This window comes from Puntigrus tetrazona, chromosome 14 (genome assembly GCF_018831695.1).
Source record: "Puntigrus tetrazona isolate hp1 chromosome 14, ASM1883169v1, whole genome shotgun sequence".
NCBI lineage: Eukaryota > Metazoa > Chordata > Actinopteri > Cypriniformes > Cyprinidae > Puntigrus > Puntigrus tetrazona.
In genome coordinates this window covers 18425570-18447206 of record NC_056712.1, presented here as the reverse complement: position 1 = coordinate 18447206, position 21637 = coordinate 18425570, and the positions used below count along the sequence as shown (strand labels likewise).

At 38.1% G+C, this 21637-nt stretch overlaps 1 protein-coding gene across 1 annotated transcript in view; it reads right to left on the bottom strand.

The window, feature by feature from the left end:
* Positions 1-15490, bottom strand: part of fat2 (FAT atypical cadherin 2) — a 47047-nt gene extending 31557 nt beyond the window's left edge. The window contains 8 exon segments of the mRNA XM_043256711.1: positions 261-536; positions 702-841; positions 3149-3359; positions 4402-4713; positions 5742-5800; positions 7529-7840; positions 8924-12202; positions 15268-15490. Of these exon segments, the coding sequence (XP_043112646.1) occupies positions 261-536; positions 702-841; positions 3149-3359; positions 4402-4713; positions 5742-5800; positions 7529-7840; positions 8924-12173 (4560 nt within the window). The 5' untranslated portion in view covers positions 12174-12202; positions 15268-15490.
* Between the last annotated feature and the right edge of the window lie 6147 nt (positions 15491-21637).

The window sequence follows — 21637 nt, the reverse complement described above, 5'->3', positions numbered from 1 at the left end:
CTTTTTTAAGCGCTTTTTTTGAGGTCAGGAATGTTTCAGGAATGTGGATTTATGGTCTTTCCTTGTGCTCTGAGCCCATCTATATCATTGTGTGAGTGACTCAAGATGACTAAATTAATTCTAATATCATTCAACTGGAAAAATAACCAAATGTTTCTCAAATCAAAGCTTCGCCGTAATTACAACAGATTGCACTGGCTACTATTTACATAAGACCTTGAGATGAGAGTCTAGATGAGTCAAGTCAAGTGTCTCTTTACCATCACAATCAGAGTATGAGTGGAGATGGCCTCGTAGTCCAGCTCCTCTTTCATGACAAGCACACCGCTCCTTTGGTCCAGGTGAAAGTACTTGAGGCTGTCTGGGTTAAGGCTGCTGTGGATGGAGTAAAAGAGTCCACTGCTGGCATCTGCATCGTGGGCACTGATGTGAAGGATCTCCTTCCATGGGGATGTGTCCTCCGGCACTCTCACTTCATAGAGGCTCTTCAAGAACATGGGCCGATGCTCATTTATATCCACTACTTGAATGTAGGCCTAAGAGAAGAAAGACACACCACTATACTCTCAGCTCTCCATGAGACAAATTAAAATGCTGACCAGATAACAATGGCAAATCTTTCATCTCACATTCTATTTGCACGCTATGAATTTATTGACTCTGCATTCATTGTGTGATGGATTTGGCATGTGTGCTCATACCTGAGTGGTTATGGCCTGAAATCCATCTGTGACTCTGACTGTTAAGTTGTAATGAGATTTTCTGCCTGCATCCAGACGTCTAGCTTTCACAATACTCCCTGTGTTCTTCTCAATGTAGAAGTCCTGCTCTTCATCACCACCTAAGGTATAACATTATAACATCAACTATTGGTTAGATCAGTGGTTCTCAACCCATCGATCTGAGGTTTGTTCCGAACTAACCACATAAAAGCAACCACAAAAGCAACTTCAAAAGAAAACAAACAATTCCCATGCATTATACTCATCAAAGGGCATGTGTCCAATGAAACTTTTTGGTGCATATTCATTTGTTGCTCCTTTAACTGCACTATTAATCATTGTTTATGTGTTTAAATGTAATATTCAAGTAATATTATCTAAACGCATGCATTTCAGTATTACATATTTACAACAATCCATAAAAATAATAACTTATTACAATGTTAGTATACAGACTGGTGCTTTTAATTATAAAATTATGTAACCACTTAGATTAATTTCAGCTTATATACATGCTTTTTGCATTTCTGACTGCTAATATTAACACAAATTACATATGCTAATTTAATATTATAACAATATAATGAAGATTAATGCATTATAATGCTTACTTTAATACTTCTTCTTTGGCTCTGTTTTAGGTCAACACTCAATGTCGACTGTAAAATCAGCTGCTTTAGAAAATTACATGTTTTACACATCACCACCTCTGAGTGAACCTTTGTGGGTGAACCCGTATGCATTACTTTAGGGCTGAGTAACATGAAGTGTTGTGACAGTTAGATTCAGGTGAACTGTAATGAACGTACAATCCTCTAAATCTTGCATGAGCAAAATAAGTCCACGAGTCGCAACAAAAAAGACTTGATGAAAAGCACCAGCATATTGCAGAATTCACGTTTCAGAGTATGGGTACAATTTCTTTCTAACACCCACATGAGACTTTGTTGTTATGCCCATCCTGGTACAATAATGACAGAAAACAAGGGCACTCCTGTGACACTATTCATCAGATCAGCACTATTGTTTAAGGGAAAATATTTGGCACATGCTTAAAAAGACCAGACGTCTTACTCAGCGGGGGTAAATTCATGCTTGCTTTAACAGATGGTGTTTATTAAAAATTCCACCTATTGAAGGCCTATTTTCCTGTCCTGATTTAATATAACTATATTTTCAGGTGTCTATTCACTATGTTTATTTCAAAACTTTACAAAGCAGTCTTCAATCGGATTTATCTCTTTACTGAAGATCAATCATATCTAATACTTGCCTTGATGGAGGCTTTGAGATACATTGTGTACAAAAGCTGTCTGATGATCTTTTTTTAATTAATACATAATTGGCTGCTACTGTGAAACAAAGCCTTCAAACTAAACAAGGAATAGGGTTATCGTTAAAGTTAAGCAGAATTAATGCAAACATTCTAATCAACAATGCACTAAAATGTAGACCTTATATTCTTTATAATCTTATATTATCATCAAATATGAATATTCTTCCTGCTGTATATGTAAATTATTGCATTTCATATAAATTATCCTTTGAGGTCCATCATAAAACCATTATAAATTTAATGGTTCGATGAACAAATCAACTATGCACTTTTAATTTAGCCATGTACATAACGCATTACAATATCTGCTTATTTCTGCCACAGGTTTTCTTCTTAATTAAATAGGTACAGGGTTTAGAACTTTCAATCATAAATTCATGTAAGCACAACTGTCTAGCTTAATTTATCAAGTAGAGAATTCAATTAAAAATTATAATTTAAAGCACAAAGTGATACCATATATATGACCTAACATTAATAAATCACAAAACTGCGCATGACGAATTCAGTTATCTGAAATGTACGACTCTAGGTCTCATATCAAAAAGTCTTTTTCATCAGACTGACCACAGTCTTCTGGTTAAAATGTAATGCGTTCTTATATAAGAGTAAGATAACGAACGTAAATGAATGACGGCCTCTCTATCATCATATCAGAGGCAAGCTGAGATAAAACGAGATCTGTAGCCAACAGGTGAGTTCTCTTCCACGCCATTCCTCTTCCCTCCCTACCACAAATGCTTGTGATTTATTTCCCCCGAAGCTCATTTCTCTCAGAGTGAGTCTTCAGGGCTGAAGGTAAGAATGCGGGAGCAGAGTGAAGGTCAGGTTCAGCCCTTAACTGCAGGCGAGTATGTGCTGCTTGCACAGCTACAGAGAGACTGATGGCAAAGCTGTGAGGAAGGCAGCTCCTCTGGTGCTCTGGCTTGTCATCTGAAGAAATCAGCCTCCTGGCACAGATCTCATCACAGAGAGGGACGCTACGGCATCACAGTGACACCAGACCCCCTACATGCTCTACTGTACCATGACAGCCAGCACGTTTGATTCTAATACAGATAAGTCTGACAAGTGATAGAGAGGTGCTTACCAATAATGTCAAACAAGAGAAGGTTCTGCGGGATCTCTGTTCGGATGATTCCCACCATGTCAGTGACAGGATCTGTCTCCATCACCACATAGTTAAAAGGGGGCTCATCAAAAGCCAACACATCGGAGATGGGTTCGGGTAGGGGCAGCCATTCAATATGCAAACGGGCTTTAGACATTCTTTGAGGGTTGCCTTGGTCTGTCGCTTGAATCTGTGATAGGGAAGGAGAAAACAAAAGTTGATGCAACATATGCTATGATATTTGTTGACATAAATTTTGTTTGCGTTTGTGGAATGTAATGTCTTTTACTGCTTAAAAATACTGCAGGTTCATATACATCATTTTTAAAATATGACTTCTGAATTGTGGATCATTTGCACTACTGGTATTTTTTAAATATTTGGTAACATTTGTAGTGTTACCACCAATTGCTGTTTTTTTTTTTTTTTTTTTTTTAAATACATTAAACACAGTTGAATTGTGAATTATTCTGTTTTATGGTTAACACAAAACTTTGCTAATAATTAGAAATTCTTGAGCAACAAATCAGCCTATTAAAATGATTTCTGTAGTTTACAAAAGTCACATTTTAAGATAGCAATATATTTTTTAGCAATATATATTGAAATTATAAAGATTTTTACTTTTGATCTGTAGTGTACTATTACATATAAACATATTACACCTCACTTATAAGCTGTGAGATTTTAGAAAATTATAAATCGATGTCATATAAAATAAAACTGATCATGTTTGATTAAGAAGAGTGATGCTTTCACAAACTGGATAGATCTGGTTCCCTGATTCAACACTCAATAACTGGGCGATTTGGTCACAATGGATCTGTCTGTTCAGCACTTAAATCTTGGCGTGGCTTCAGACAACTTAAAATAAGTCACATATACATTTCTCATGCTTTTTTGTTCTTTTGGAGCTCATGGACACTGTGAATTATTGTATGATTCAAAATTGATCCTTTATGTGCAGCTTTCAACTTTTGACCTGTAGTGTACTATTTACAACATCAAAAAAAAAAATTGCGTATGATTTTGCCCCCAAAGCTGTGATAGTCCTGTGACATGAGTAATGGGTAAACTACAGTATGGCACAGCTGAAATATTTCTTGACTAATAACTGTATAAATGCATTTTTAAAAATGCTGATTCAGATGGTTGTTCCAAACCAAATCAAAGCAGCGTGAGTCACAGTGAATCCCTGTCAACCTAAAAATCTCCTAAAAATGTATCCGTACCGTCAGTATGCTGTAGTTTCCCCGAACGAACTCTCCTTTAGCTGTCACCACCCCGGTCTCAGGATGAATATCAAACCGATCTTCACTGCTGTCTTCCAGACTGTACTTGATCATGCCGTTGGGACCCACGTCGTCATCACGGGCCACCATCCTATAGATCTCCTGAGGCCCAGCCGTGCTCTGCCGCTCAGGGAGTTTTACCTGGAAAAGCTTATGGCTGAACTGCGGGCTGTTATCATTCTCATCCTGGATTTCAATGACTACGGTTGCAGTCGAGCTTAATGGAGGGGCCCCTTCATCTGATACTACGACCTAAACAACGGAGGTGAGGAAAACTTCATAAAACATCATGTGCATTTATCTTTCAATAAACAGCTGTTCCACTGAGTATTTAGCTCTCTGTTGCATGCATTATGAAATTTAGAACACTGATTGATCAAACACAAACTAATAAAATTGGCTCTTAGGTTCGCTAATCTAAATTTTACTTAAACATTAAGGTTAAACTTTATTTTGAGATATCCTTGTAATTGTGCATAATCATGAATTATAAGTAATTCCATTAAATATATGCATCTGTTGTTATAATAGTAAGTACATGTAACTTATAGTAACTTATAACATGGACACTGTAAAATAAAATGTTTCCAACATTAAATAAATATTAAAATCTGAGATATTTAGTATTGAATAATACAGCAGTTTAAATGTAAAATATTAAAACTTCTATATTCTTTATATTAGAATTCACTGCAACCATATCCATTGAATTCGTATCTGTTTTACTTTGCCTCAACATTTCTTTGAGGCAGCACATTTCACAACTCTTTAGAAATGAAGTTTACTCACTATTTCATCAAAATGTTTATCAAAAATCAAATGTTAATAAAATTGTTTTCAAAATGTTTTATTATTACCAGTTATTAAAGACACTACAAATGTGCTACATGTACAAAACCGATCAAACTGATCATGTTTAGTAAACCAGATCAACCAGTGTGTTGGAAAAATAACGATTCGGTCACAATGGATCTGAAGTTAACAGCACACTAGAGGAAATGATTCCGAATGAATCATTTTACATTTCTGTCTGTTCAGCCCTCATACTTGGCTTGGCTTCAGACGACCTAAAATAAATCGTATATACATTTATCATGCTTTTTTGCCCATTTGGAGCTTACAGACCTTTTGAATTGTTATATTATACCATCCCTTTAAGACTATAATGCATAAGAAAACACTGAAAACACAAACAGCAACGTGTTCTCAGCAATCAGCCAGAGAAAGGCTCAGGCGCGAGGTTCATGACCTAGTAAACAGAAGAAAGCAAGTGAACCAACCTCAATGATATGCTCCGCTTTATGTTCCCGGTCCAGGGGAGCAAGGGTGCTGATCACACCTAAACAAACAGAGAGGAAGAACAGACAGGCTGATCAATGCCACCAGCTTTAGATGGATGGCACACCTGTTCGTTCACCCCAGGCTGCCCGTTTTACTTTCTCTTCCCACAGCTTTGTTTTTCAAGCTTTATTTGTGTTGCTACACTGTTTATACTAGGTCAACCTGTGGTATACAAGCCGTGGGAAACAAAAGTTATTATTCACATCCGTGTCAGTGAGGATTTAGCTGATGTAGACCAAAAGACCAGACTTCCCAGTTGCCAAGAAACTGACAGAAAATGAGCCACGGCTTAAGAGACGCTGAAGTGTTGTGAATTAGTGCAAGAGGTTTTCAGACACCTTTTTACAACTGGGTGTTAGGGGCTTGGTTAAGTGTGCTCCATGGCTCAACAGCTGATTTCAGTCTAAGGGTGAACAAAATGCACCAGTGACAGTGGTTTAGCACCACTGCAATAAACACTTAAGAGTGTCGTTTCAGTAGAAGAGGGCTGGCACGGACCCACAGTGTCTATCAACTTGTGCAGTACTCAAAACAAACCCTGCTGGGCTTTTACGGCGGCCTGTATTTAGGCAGGCAATCCTGAAAGTGTGGTTTTGGCATTAATGCCCACCTGTGGAAAGATTGCTCTATCGTGCATGGGACAATAGGCAGATGCATGGATTAAAAACACGTCTTTTATTTAAAAATTACAAAGCAACCGTTTTTTGTCTCTATTCTCAAGTCTTAATCCCCCCTTGAGCATTTGGCTTTTGATAATGTAAACTCTGTTCCCAACCCACACAAGAAATATTTGGCTTGCCTACTTAGTCAAAAAAGTGTTCATATTCGATAAATGCTATGGTTTAGTGGTGCTAAGCTGTTAAGATGGCTAGCTTAGTCACAGTGTTCATTCGAGTGATTACTCATCTCAGTCCGTCCTGTCCTGACATGGAGCACCAAAAAAAAACTCTAGTCCCTTTAACCCTGAGGGAAGCAGGCTAAACCGCACTTGAAGTATGGTTTGTTGCTGGCTCTTGAGATGTAGCATTGATTATATTACACTTTTATATTCATTTAGCATTCTCCTTGATGCTCCTGGACTATACAGTGCATGCATACAATATTCATAGAGATCTCTTTTAAAAGTAATGCTTCACACCCGTTGAGTCTTCGAAAGAAGTTTTCACCTAAGCTTCCAGCCGAACCCGCCAGCACTTTAACAATGGAAATTCAAACATCTACATTTTTTAAACATCTACAAATGAACATTTCAGTGTGGAAGATCCTTCATATAATACCACCCAACCCCCGTATTCTTTGTAATCCTTGACTATTAGCTCAGGGTGGGGCATATGAAACAACAAAGAGACAAGACTTAGTAAAGACAAGTGCAAGCTTGCAACGCTGGTTAATGCAGTTCTAATTTTCATAGCTACTGTTCAAAGGCTACGTTGAGCTGCAAAAAGGGTCAGAGGTGTTGCGCTTTGTGTAACTCTGTGGGCCTGCTTAACAACTGTCCTCACCCTTGACATAAAAATGACACACACTGATCATAGTATTCACAGTAATTAGAGGTCCTATTCATTGAGCCCTTCACAAGGCATACCACCCTTATAAAAAAACATGCGCTTAGACACGTTTTATCAGTCCATCAAAGATTGCATGACATGAATCACCAACTTGTCCCGTTTCATCATTCTCACAATAAGCCAAAACTGACAAACAAGTAATTTCTGATGGAGTTTACCTGTTTTTGCGTCAATGGTGAAATATATACGCTGAGAATCTAGGATCTGGAAAGCGAGCTTCCCCTCAGAGGACTTGTCCATGTCTGTGGCAGATACTTTTAGCACAGATTTGTCCTTTGGCAAATTCTCCTTTACTGAGCCAAAGTAGACAGGCTGGGACAGCTCAGGGGGATTGTCATTAATATCCAAAACTTCAATATAGACCTCGGTCCAGGATACCAGTGGTACCGTGCCCAGATCTTTTGAATAAACTGTCAGCCAATAGTGTGGCACGGCTTCACGATCCAGAAGGCCTGCGGTCTGAACAACACCTGCAAAATGTAATTGTTTTGAATTACTAACCAAAAGCAAAAGCAACATAATGCACTTTTAACAATAACTGTGTTTATGTCTTCATATAACTTTAAACATTCCATTATACATTATTTTAATTGTATTTTAAGTATATTTATAACAATTTTCACTATTAACTAGTTGCTTATTAGCATGCATATTACTAGCATATCAGCTGTTTATTAATATTTAAAAGCAAATATTAACACATGTCAATGACATCAGTGATACCTTAAAATCATAAAATTAAGAGTGATGTCATATGGACTATTTGAAAAATGTCCTTACTACCTTTTAGGGTCCTGAACAAGGTAGTTGAGAAATTAACGAATGAATTTGGTGACAATTTCGATTAAAGAACACTATTAACTATGACCCTTTTCCTCAATAAATTCCTAATTTGCTGCTTATTAGTATTTACTGAGGTAGTGATTAAGTTTAGGTATTGGGTAGGATTAGGGCTGTAGAATGATGTCATGTAGAATAAGACATTAATATGTACTTAATTACTACTCATAAAAAGCTAATATTCTAGTAATATGCATGCTAATAAGCAACTAGTTAATAGTCTCTAAAATAAAGTGTTACCCACAATTTTAATTTATGGGTACTAACTTACAAACTATCAATAAGCAGCACATTAGAGGAGTTCATTGAGGAAAAACTCTTAGGTAAAAGTATTATAAAGTATTACCAAATATTCAAAGCAAATATCAACATTTTTTATTTTTTACATTTTAGAATCACTTCATAGTCCACTGTGCACAAGAACTGCGAAACTCAATTACGCAAAGAATAATAGTATATGTAAAGTAACAAATGTTAAGGATGTGGCTTTTTAAAATAGCTAAAATCTTTCAACATGTGCAGCAGAAAGCAATGCATCATTTTGTCTGTACATATGTTTGGTATGCCTAATGAGTGATCTGTAAATGTCTGAACATGCAGTGTTGACCCAACATGCTTAAAGCAGGTGCTGTAATATAAAAGGTCAGCAGCATCCAAAAGGTATTTTTCTATCTACATGAAGCATGTGAGACATGTTGTACTCTAAATCATACCTGTTTCTTCATCAATTGTGAAGACGCCAAGCCCTGAGCCATCATGGATGTAATATCTGACTACTCCATCTCGTCCCAGGTCGTTATCTACAGCGGTTAATGTCAATACTGAGGTTCCTATTGTAGCATCCTCCATAACGGCTGCATTATGCACAAACTGGGTGAAGAGGGGCCTGTTAAGGTTTTCGTTTACATCTAACACTTCAACCTCAATGAAACATGAAGATGATAAAGACTGGGGATTTCCATGGTCTACAGCTCGAACTGTTAGATTGTACGATTGCTGTTTCTCAAAGTCCAGTTCACGATGCAGAGTCAAACACCCTGTGAATGTATCCAGGATAAACGTCCCTGCTTCGCTGTTCTTCAGGTTGTATCTTAGACCCCCACTCTCCAGATCTAAATCAAAGCTTTCAACCCACAACAGCACTGTGCCAGGAGGAACGTCCTCAGGAACTTTGATCCTGTAGATTGTAGGTACAAACTTTGGAGGATTGTCATTGATGTCCTCCAATACAACCACAAGATCTGCGAAAGAGAAAAGCTGCGGGTCCACCTTGGATTGATCTCTGGCTTCAATTGTTAAATCGTATCTACTAAAAGTCTCTCTGTCTAAAGGCCCAGTTACCTTCACCACGCCTGTGACTTCATCAACCTTGAACAAATCGGTGAAGGTCAGCAATGAAAATTTAAACGCTCCGTTGTCTTCAGAGTCAAAATCGACTGCTTTGACTTTGAATATGCTTTTGTCGACCTTTGTGTTTTCTGGGATGCTCACAACATACCTTGGCTGAGAAAACAGTGGGGGATTATCATTTGCGTCGAGAACGTTAACAGCGAGAAGCTTCCACGTAGAGGTTTGTGGGGATCCCAGGTCATACACGGTTATGTTGAGAATGTAAAACTCTTTTTGCTCTCTATCCAAAGCACTGATTACCTGCAGTTCACCTGTGTGCATGTCAATACTAAAACATCCATCCTCGTTTCCACTGGAAATTGCATAGACAAGCTTTCCGTTAAAGCCAGAGTCACTGTCAGTGGCATTAAACTGCAACACAGTTCTATCGAGAGCGAAGTCTTCCCTGATGTCGATTGAGCTTGGTGTGCTGACAATAAATTTTGGAGAGTGCTGGTTAATTATATGAACATCTGAGATATACTCTTCTTCTTTGGCATTTAGAGATGGCTTAAAAGACTCAATAAGCTTCTCTGTAACCTGTCTTGTAATTCCGGTCTCCTCGCAATGTGTGGTGGCAACTTCTCCCTTGTTTGTGATGCGCACAGACACCGTATTGGGGTCGGCATTAAATTTGCCATCTGATGCTGTTATTTTAAGTGTATATAAAGGATTTTCTGTGCCTTCAAACTTTGAGGGAATTGCCTTAGCGAGCTTAATGGAGCCAGAAACAGGGTTTATTGTAAACAGTCCATCATCATTCCCAGACTCTATCCTGTACATGATCTGCTGTAACTCATCCAGATCAAGTGCTGACATCTCTGCAATACTCTCCCCCACAGCAAAGTCCTGGGGTATGGAGGCATTGCATGCCACCCGCTCAAACACTGGAACATTATCATTGACGTTGGTCATGGTGATGGTTGCTGAGCATTCGCTTACTCTGTTAAACGGGCTTCCGCTATCAGAGGCCCAGATCCTCAGGTGGTACCATCTCTTCATGAGCTCATAATCAAACTCTTGGGAAGTCGAAATCACACCGGTCAGTGGGTCTATATTAAAAGGCACAGGACTTGTGTTCGCTATAGAGTATGTTACAAAGCCATTGTTATCTTTGTCCACATCAATAGCAGAAAGGGCCAAGATGCTTGTTCCGATCGGGACGTTTTCAGGCAGAGAAGCCTGGTATGAGGGCATTGTGAACCTGGGGGTGTTATCATTTTCATCAATTATATCCACAACGACACGGGTAAATGCTTCCCCATCATTTGCTGTGACATCAAACTCATAGAGAGAGTGCTTTTCAAAGTCGAGAGTCTGAGAAGTCATTATCACACCAGATTTGGCACAGATTTTGAATTTATAGCTATCCGGGTTTTCTTTGATGCTGTAGGTTACATTTTTGAAACTCAAACCCACAGATACCCGAACTACGTGACTTTTTGGTGGAGAAAATTCACTGAGAGTGACATAATAGAGCTCTCGTTCGAAAGCCAAAGGTTTAACTAGAGGAGGAGGAGGAATATGCACAGTTTTTATTGCCGTTAGCAAAGGAGGGTTTCTTCTGTCCTTGGCTTGCAGGGATATGTTAAGTCCAAATGGATTTTGCGACCAATCAATCCATTTTGTTGAGACCAATTGAAAGCCACCATCATGCAACGTCGATGGAATAATCTGAAAGCACTTCAGTGGATCCCCTTCAACTATACTTAGAGATGCCACTTTCTCCTTGGGTTCAGTTTTGATGTTCACACTTATTTTGTCATCATCCGTTTGTGGAATGGCTGCAGTGGTGGGTGTGACGAGGGTAAAGTTTTCTGTCACGTTTTGTATTTCCACAACCACCTTTGCTACATTTCCAAACTTTTGCACACCAGAGATTTTCTTTGTCCTGTCCTCTGCCAGCACAGTCAGCTCATACCGATCTTTCTGTCTGGCGTCAAGCGTCTTGATAAGTGTAACGGTCCCTGTGAACGGATCAACGGCAAAGGGGTGTGAACTAGTAGTGAATGAGTAATAAAACTCTGCGTTGCTGCCAATATCAGCATCCGTTGCGCTCACTCTCACTAGACTCGACTTGATCGGAGTGTCTTCTTTGATTAGTGCATGATAAGAGGCAGGGTAGAAGAGCGGTTTCAGATCATTTGTGTCAAGCACTTGGATCGATACCTTTGTTCTAGCTTGGTTGTCATAGGTGCTTTCGGTAGCTTCGACAGTGAGTGTGTAAATGTCTCGTACCTCTCTGTTCAGCACAGCTGAGTAACTGCTTCGGGTTTTGATTCTCAGAAAGCAGAAATCTCCTACGGTTACCTCCTCGGCTTTAAAAAGGCCATCATCATCGCCAGAGACAATCTTGTACTTAACGTCCCAGAAGGGATCAGATAGTATGATGCCCATTCGGACTGGACTCTCAGTGTAGGTCCTGGGAGCAGAGTTCTCATAAATGCTGGCATTATACAAATGATGAGTGAACCTCAGCAGAGAGTTGTCTTTAACCAGGCTTCCGTGACATCTGGTTAGCATTCCTAGGGCTGCTATGACAATGAGAATTATGGCTGTGTCTGTGAAAGCCATTCTCACTGTCTCAACCTGGACCCGCAGACCTGAAGAGAAGGAAAAAATATTTAATGTAGACCACAGCATGGTTTTACCATACGCTGATATAACAAAGTTATTTCACAATGACCATTATCTAACCACATACCAAAACTAAAAAGCACAAAACACACACACACATATTCATTTCATTGTCTGTTTCACCTAGTGACAGACCATAGTCAGGTATTTTTGTCCCGTTTTGGCATGTCTTGACAAGCTACGTTACATTGTTTAACCGTGAGAAGGGCACCAGAAGTCTTTAAACCAGGTGATACATTTTCAAATGGTTAAGCCAGTTTTCTTTAACTACAAGTGACTAGTAAATGAAAATGAATTTTGCAACTTAAATTACTTTGGGATGCTATTCAAATTGGGTATTAAAGTTATTTATTCTGGGGGTGCAATTTTTGGTGACAAGATTTAACCCGATGTTTCATAAACTCACAATTTATTCCTAAAACAAATATAGGGTAACACTTTAGAATACAGAACAATTATTCACAGTGACACTTTAGTTGCTTATTAGCATGCACAGTAGAATATTAGCCATTTATTAGTAGTAATTAAGCACATATGAATGCCTTTTTCTACATCCCTAATCCTACCAAATTAACAAATTGCTTATTAGCATGTCTATCATTAACACATTGAAGGTTTATTAGTACTTATAAAGCACATATTCTGCATAAACATATTCACCCAGTACCTTAAATTAACAATTTAACAACTAAATATTAATAAACAGTAAATTAGGGGGGCAAAAGTCATATTTGATGGGGTTTTTTTTTTTTAGTTAAATGAACTTTCAAATATTAAAATATTTCAGATGTTTTTACTTAAAAGTTAGCATCTGATTTAACTAAAATACAGTGTGTGACACCAGGTTAAAAAAGGAGACTGTAAAGAATTAAAAACAATTTTTTAAGCTTATTTAAACTATTATTCTCTGTCAGTCTCCTGCATATTTACGTAGATGTATGATAACAGCTCTAACTGCCATAAATCTCTCTAGATGGGGGTGGGGGAAATGTAGCCATATTTCTCAGAACGCATCAACGGGATAGAGGTACTAACAGAGTGCTAATCTGTCCCATACTGGTTAAACTTAAATAAAACCTGTGTGGGTTTCGTCAGTAATACTTCTTAACTCTTTTGAAATCTCCTGAAATCCAACAGGTAAGAGTTGTGAAATCCCTCGGGGTGAGTGTGTTAGCAGTAGGATGTGCAGTGTGCTGCCCTCCAGCATAAACTCTCACAGCTACCTGCCGCCACACGCTCAGCCAGGCGGCACACACTCAGATCAGGTTTCACTATCAGTTCTCACTTTGCCAGTTTTGTTAGCTTTAATGACATTTAAGGATACCGTGAACAGTTCAGCAAGCTTGCGCTCTTGTAATTGTACTACATCAAACTTCGCATGCAGCAAGCACTAACAACCCGCTTATCAAAGCCAGCTGTGTTTAAAACATGCACTACTGTAAACCACAAGCCAACAAAGCGGGGTCTTCGGTCTTCATTTTTCATACTCTACAGGAGTTCTTATTACTTTCCCCGCACGATCAATGCTTTGTGGTGCATGGATTACTAAAGGATTACACTAGCTCTTGTTGTCGGTTTATTGTTTGCAAAAGTTGCGGCCAGAGCCAGGCATCAACATGCCCACAGATGCGTCATTTTTAACAGAACAGCTAGTTTGGCAGTGCTGAGGCATTAGGGATGACGCAGAATTGAACTTCCTCCTTTTTGAACTGTGTGCTAATTAGATCATGATAAAAGCAGTTATCTTTGGTTAAAGCATTACAATGAATGCATGTTTTTTTCTGTCATATTCAGCTGGAGATTAAAGGTTAAATCTTCCTGCACAAACATCTTTACAACATTTTTGTGTGTGAGCTGGTATTCTATCTGTCTATACTTACGTGAGGACCTCATAAATTTTCTCACATCCACACCTAGTGCCACAGGGAGGCAATTATCTAAATTGCTAGGAGGGCTTCAGAGAATAAATGGTTTAGACAAATGGCTTAAACCCAGTTTATTTGGAAATGGACATTTAAGGTGACCACCTTTTTGTTATCATCAAGGCGTCCACCTTCATCTATAACTACCTTGTACCACAGAATGTTCAATATGTAATCAACTCAATGGTCAATATATAATTTCTAATGTACACACCGCTTTAAAGGCCTTGATGGACGAGATATGAAATTGCTATGTGTATTTAAGGAGCAAATAATATTTGATATTGACCGAGATCACCTTAGGCCCCAGTCAAAATGTGTTACAATAGAAGAGAGCTTTGGTTTGTCTTTTTGATTAAACATTTGAATTAGCAATAATAATATAAATTATAAAACTAAAACAATATTAGTATGTGCTTTAAACTGCAATGCACTGAAACTGAAATGCACTTGCACATAAGTAATTACTATCCCATTTTTGTTTCTGTATTTAGAAAATGAAAAGCCCCTACCAAATCACGCATTTTACTCGGTCTGGCTGTTTATTAATACTTATAAAGCACATATTAATGCCCTTAATCCTAAACTTAAGAACTACCTTACTTACTATTAATAAATAGAAAATTAGAGTTTGAGGCGAAAGTTGTAGTAAATAGTGAGATTCGGGACCTCGAGACCTTAAAATAAAGTTTGATCACATGGGGTTACATCTGCTTAACTGCAACACTTTAAGAGCCTGACTGCAGCGCAAAGAAATGCTTATCCAAGCAAAATGACAAGATTTATAAAATCCGCTAACACACTTGTGGCTCTAAATTATAATCCCTTAACTAGTTGCTTATTAGCATGCATATTACTAGACTTTTTGCCATTTATTAGTAGTAATTAAGCAAATATTAATGCCTTCTACATCCCTAATCATACCCAACACCTAAATTTAACAACGACCTCACTAACTATTTTTAAGCACAAAATTAGAAACTTATTGAGGAGGTTAATAGTGAAGAAGTGTTACAAATAAGTAATTCTAATAATAAGTAATTCTAAAGTGTTACCAAATCACTAGTTCTGCAAACTGACACCGCATGCCTGACATCTCGGAAACTCACCTGAGGTCCTCGACCGCTGCTATGCATAAAACTTCTCACAAAGTCCTCACACTTTTGGTACGACAGTATTCCAGAGCGGAAATAAATCGAATCGCTTCTCGTCCATAATGACCACCAAAACTCTGCCAGAAAAGCCAGTGTTGACGGTTCCAGCTAATTTAGCACGTTCGCGAGACTAAAGAGTTGCAAGGCTGTGGAGACACCTCATTCCCTGAGGAATCAGGTTGATCTTCTCCTCCCCAATGCTGATGACATTGTCCCTCCCTCTGAAACCCTCCCCTTCCCCCTAAACTCAGCCCAACACCCGTCAACCATTAGCCGGGCACACAGATTGGAGGCGTTTTTACCCTTTCTCTCTTTCAGTCTGTCTTTTTGTTTGTTTTAGCCTTTGGGCGAGGTAGGTAAGTTTTAGTCCCGTTCAAAGCTCATAGGTGTCATATTGCTGAGTACAGTACAGAGTCTCTGCTTTGTGCTATAAAAGCAGCCACCTCAATGCTTTTGAAGTCTGTGGACAAAATACAGAAACAGACCTAACAAAATAAGTGGCTGATTAACTCACGAAAGCTAAATACGAAACCGCTCCAGCAGATACCAGAAGCCAATTACCTATTATTAGTGTTAGCGCTACTGCTAACAGCCCCAAGCACATAGTCTTTGTTCGGCTGTTATGTAAACAGAGATCACTGTTCAGACTCAGGCTACCTATAGTGTAATGCGTATCACGTTGATCAGCATTTCTTTAGCAGCTTCCCCAATTAAAAGTTCTCCACGGTCACAGATCCAAAAATGGCTTCAGAACTGTACGTTGAGGTACGACAGCACTTTCGCGTCCAGCTACCCGCCAGTGATGATGTAAACAGACCCCGCTCTCCGCGCCAAGACCCGCCGTGGAGCGAGGGAGGATGAGCACATGGAGCAGGCACGGCCCACAAATAAGACTCAACAGACGGTGGGCACTGGGCCACCGGCAGCAGGTGGACTTCGCCGGAGCGCTTTTTGAGGAAGAAGTGAAAAATGTGCAACCCTAAGGGCACGAGAGAAAGCCACATGCATCGATATTTCACAATGCTGCTCGTTTGGACAGCTTTCTGAGTGGATTAAGCATGTTCGCGTCAGCATTTAGTGACATCCTGTCTTTTGAGAGCTCGTGGACCGGCGCGATTTCACGCCGCACGTTGATAGCGGATCAATCATCGCTTGCAAAAATGCGAGGAAGGAAACCAAACCCCTTAATCCTAGCTGGGATCCACAAACTAAAAGATACGAAGAGTTTCTTGGCACAGCCTCAGAGCGTTCGCTATCAGTCAGCAGAAAAACAGTTTCATCCGGGTTTGACAGACTTGAGTGACAGCTCTGTTTAATCTGAATCCTCTCAGATAATGTGCTGACCTTCTCGTTGTGGGCTTCTCTGATTGTTCATGTCCTCATTTGCCTCGAATTTACATCATAACCGTCAGCGGGCTGTGAAGGAGTAGAGCGTGTCGTGTTCAGCTTCCCTTAAAAACTCTAAACTTTAATTAATTCATTGTACTCACTTGTGAATATTTGCATTAAGTCACCATCAGTCTTTGCAGACATGGTGTGTCAGGGGTTGTGCTCTACAGTCTCATTTTAATAAGCAAATATTGGCAGAGACTTGATTATTCCTCATTTCTTTCTAATGGCTATTAGCAGACAACTTCTTGAATTTCTCTGTGACATTTCTTATTTGTAGGCTGTACTTAAGCAATATTGTTAAGTATGTATGAATGGGTAGATTGAATTTTGCACTAATATTAATTAAAAATAGTTTAAAAGTATAGGTTTGAGTTAGAAATTTGTTTTAAATACCGATAAAAAATGCTGATGTACATGATTTAGCAGACCACCTAGTTATCATTTTTAATCATTTTTATTTTATTTTTATATACTTTTATAATTTTTTTTTTTTTTTGGGGGGGCTGTTTGTCCTAACACAAACAGCAACAATACAAACTCTAACATGGCTTATTATTAATACCCTAAAAAGATAAACAAACAGTGCGCACACACAGATTTGCATAAGTATTTTAGTTTTTGTTTGAACATTTTTAACTTTTCCATTAAGTACACTGATTTTATTTTAATGATACATCCACGAACACAACAGTCTATTTTTCTGCCCCAAACAAAAAAATTTTTTATTTATTTGTTTTCTCAGTCTCATCTGCACTCTTCCCAGCAGCCACTGGGGCATGAATAATTAATATGGTTGCGCTGTTTGATCGTTTTCCAGTTTTAATTGCATTGTTGTTGTTGTGTTTTACCATTACCATTTAGTAACTACTTGGCTTGTAATGTCATAAGATTGTCCCTTTACACAAAATGATCAGTACGATATTTTTCCCTTTTTAGTACAGCTCACGGCATTTTAATGTACTTCATAAAAAATATTTTGTCTCTTGAGTGTCTATGTGATGAGGGTTCATCAGACTCTGTCAATGGAAATACCTTCCTCTCAATGACAAACAGCTCTATGGAGCAGACAGTATAACAATTAAAAACAAGAAGCACATTTATTTTTGAGTTGGTAAAAATCAAATAAAAAGTCTACAAATAAACTGCTCGTGCTACTGAGTGATAGCTAACATGGCTGCTGTAGAGAGAAGTAAAGTTCATATTTATTGGCTGTTAGATGGACCTAGTCGTTTGTCTGTCAAAGTAAAAGAGCAGATGGATGACTTCAATTCTGCACCATGTAAACCATTGCTCTCGAACTCAATTCCTGGAGGGCTACAGCTCTGAAGAGTTTAACTCCAACCAGCTCCAAATCACACTTGCTTGGAAGTTTCTAGTGATCCTGAAGACCTTGATTATCTGGATCAGGTGTGTTTGGTTAGGGCTGGAGCTAAACTCTTCAGAGAGGCCCTCCAGGAATTGAGTTCGAGACCACGGCTGTAAACGGTATCCCACACTCCCCGACCACATGGCTGTCAGGAGACTCTTAGCGCTGACGAACGACTGGGAAGGGGGTCGCTCTTCGTTTCTGGCCGTGTGTTCAGCTCAGTCTCGATCAACAGGTATTTTTTTCAATCACGCTTTATTTTAAGGTCCAACTCATGCTATTAACAAACCATTAACCTTTCCCTCAAATTTGCTGTTAATTAATTATTTATAAGGTAGTTGTTAAATTCTGGCACTGGATATAGGATTAGCCAATGCAGAATATAGCCAAGCAGAATATGCGTTTCATAAGTATTCATAAACAGCCAATATGTTAGTAACTAATAAGAAACTAGATAATTGTGAGAACTAGTCCCTATACTACTGTAGTATTACCATCTTTTCTTCTTTTAAAAGAATATTTCACAAAAAAATTACGTAATTAATCAATTTCAATGTTTCAATATTGCTGTTTTTCCTGCTAACTCTTATGCAGCTCGTTTCCACACTGCAACAATTCATAGCAATCAAAAAATGTTTAAAAAGACAAAAACACCATACATGCGGTCTATATACCGTGCACTTTTTAGAGAGACACGGAATATGTACCAATAAGTAAATATCACCGCAGTTTTCAAAAGAAATGAACACTATAGGCACTAAAACTATGACGCCGTTTATTCCTTAGATTAATAAACTGCAATTTTATCAATCGAGTTTCGATTAATGAACTACAATTTTCGCCCACAATTAAAACAATATTAATACGCTGAGATATTTGAAAACTGGGATACTTGATACGTTTTTTGGTAGTTTGTACTTGAGAGGCGATTGATGCAAAGTTGAAATGGCACGGTTGCATCAACAAATGCCTTTTTATATCAGTTTTGCCTTTGATAATACTAGGTTTAGGGTTGGATTTGGTGTAGGGTATATTTTCAACATGACAGAGCATTAACTTTTAGCGACAGTCCATAGATATTTACATTCTGAACCACCGCAATACATACCTATATCAACGTAATAAAAGCATGCCAGGGTTCACATAACGAATCTGTGTTTTAGCACCACTCGGTGGACATTTCTCTTTGAAACTGCGGTAAGGGACGTAAAAATGGTGTGAAAAAAGATACTTATTTTAATGAGACCAGGTTGGATTAGGAATGTAGAATATAGTCAAGCAAAATATGCTTTATAAGTATTCATAAACAGCAAATATAACAGGCTTGCTAATAAGCAACTAGTTAAAAAGGGGGTGGGAGTTTGATCCCCCCGATGGACGTCAAAACTAAATGCAAAGGGGTCAGATATAAAGTATGCTAGCCTCCCTAGTGGCTGGCTGCAGTACAGGACATAAACCCTGCCCTCTCCATGTAAACGAATGGGACTTAAAACAGAAAAAAATTAGTGTTCACGCTGACATATGTTTAATTGTTGGATTTTGTGATAAGTTTTATTTTAGCTAGTAATTTGATGCTATAAATACGGGGAGCGTCATTGTGATTGACTGGGTCCGTGTGAGTTTGATCCCGCGGCTTCACCTCATGAAAATACTGCACAGACTCGGGCTCCAAACGTCATTTACTGAAGATGGCAGGAGCCACACTGAGATGATGTGTTCATTTAATACTTATGTATGGGAAATGCCATATTCAGACACAAAAATGGTCAAATAATAAAACAAACGTTGCATTATTTAAAACTGAACTAAAGCCTTTTATTGAAAATGTAAAAGATCTACGCAATAGAAAGGCAAGAAGGATGTACAGAATTTAATCCTTTTCTTGTGGAAATGATTTTGTAACTCATCCCCTGTAGTGTTTTTTTTTTTTCTGGTTTGGGTTTTTCATATATAATTATTGATTTATTTTGTTCCTTTGATGCTATTACGACTGTCATTCATAATAGTTGAAACACTGTGATCCTAAAGGTGTGAATAATTCAATTTTAGACAAATTGTCAATAATTTAGCAAGCGAAAATAAGGGCCTTGGAGAACTGTTGTGCGTCTCAGATCAAAACGCAGCGGCGTTTTTAAACGTATAGTAAATCAATGATTCAGTGAGCCATTTAAAAAGGCAGTCACTTTGTTTCTGAATGAATCATTTTGAACGAATCTTTGAATGACCGAATGTTTCACTTATTAAGACACCGACTGGCGCTTTTGGTTTTTTATTTAGAATATTGTATTTTTGTATGCTGAATTAAAATACTTCTTTCTGGCCAATTTCTCTATTATTTTGAGAGTAATTTTATAAATTGGGACATTATGTAGTTAATTAGTTTTCAGACTACTTCTAGTCTAATTCTACTTTTTGTATGGAGAAATCTTTTTTTAGTAATTTTTTTATTTATTTATTTTTTTAACTCTGTTGGCCTGAAAGAAGAAAGTCATATATACATGGCTTCAGGGTGAGTAAAATACAGGGTAATTTTCATTTTTGGGTAAACTCCTTCAAGAGCACAGACTGCACAACAATGATCTCTTTCTTCAAGGGCTATAATAATTATATTTTCATAGTGCCAAAGCAATCATACATTTTTTAAGATTTTGGCAAGTACGGTTTTATTTATTGTAAATATACACAATGATCAAAGCTTGTCATCAGAGTTTTTAAGCATCGCAACTGGGAATTTGCCCGTAACTATATTTCATGTAAGGCTGAGGGCAGAACGATGTCTCAGATGTTGAGAGCTCCTGAAGGTTTTACTGATCTCTTGTATAAACCTAAAAGCCCTGTCTGTGACTTTCTCTCAGGGTGAGTTTTAGTAAGTCATACGGTTCTGAATATTGCATGGTAGTATTGATTACTGTGTTCATTTCATTGTGTTGGTTTCAGAAGAAGCATGATGTGGCTAATATCATGATAAGCAGAAAGAATGAGGAGGTTTCTAGCACACTTACAGATGCCTCATCATTACTTTGCTACCTGAAAACACCTGAAGAAAGCAGCCATAAAACAAGCATGGAGAAATACCACAACGATACCATGAGACATATTTGTCGTATTATTTGGATTAAAATTTGGATTGAAAACGTACTCAGCCTCAGTCCATTTAAGATTTAGATGAGTTTTCAAAACTAATTTGTTGAAATCCATCTCTTGCTCACCAATGGATCCTCTGCAGTGAATGGGTGCCGTCAGAATGAGAGTCCAAACAGCTGATTAAACTTCACAAGTAATCCACACCACGCCAGTCCATCAGTTAACATCTTTTGAAGAGAAAAGTGACATGTTTGTGAGAAACAAATCTATCAAGACGTTTTTTTAACTTTAAAGCATTGCTTCTGGCCAAAAAACCCCAAAAAACTAATAATGCTTCCTCCAGTATAAAATAAAAATCTTGTTGTCCTGTCACATCAAAACTAAACACATTTTATGTTAAGAGTTTGTTTTGGGTTGCTTGATCTGTGCATATTTCTCTCCTGATTCAGACTCTTTCCCTGGAGAAATAAATGTTATGGATAA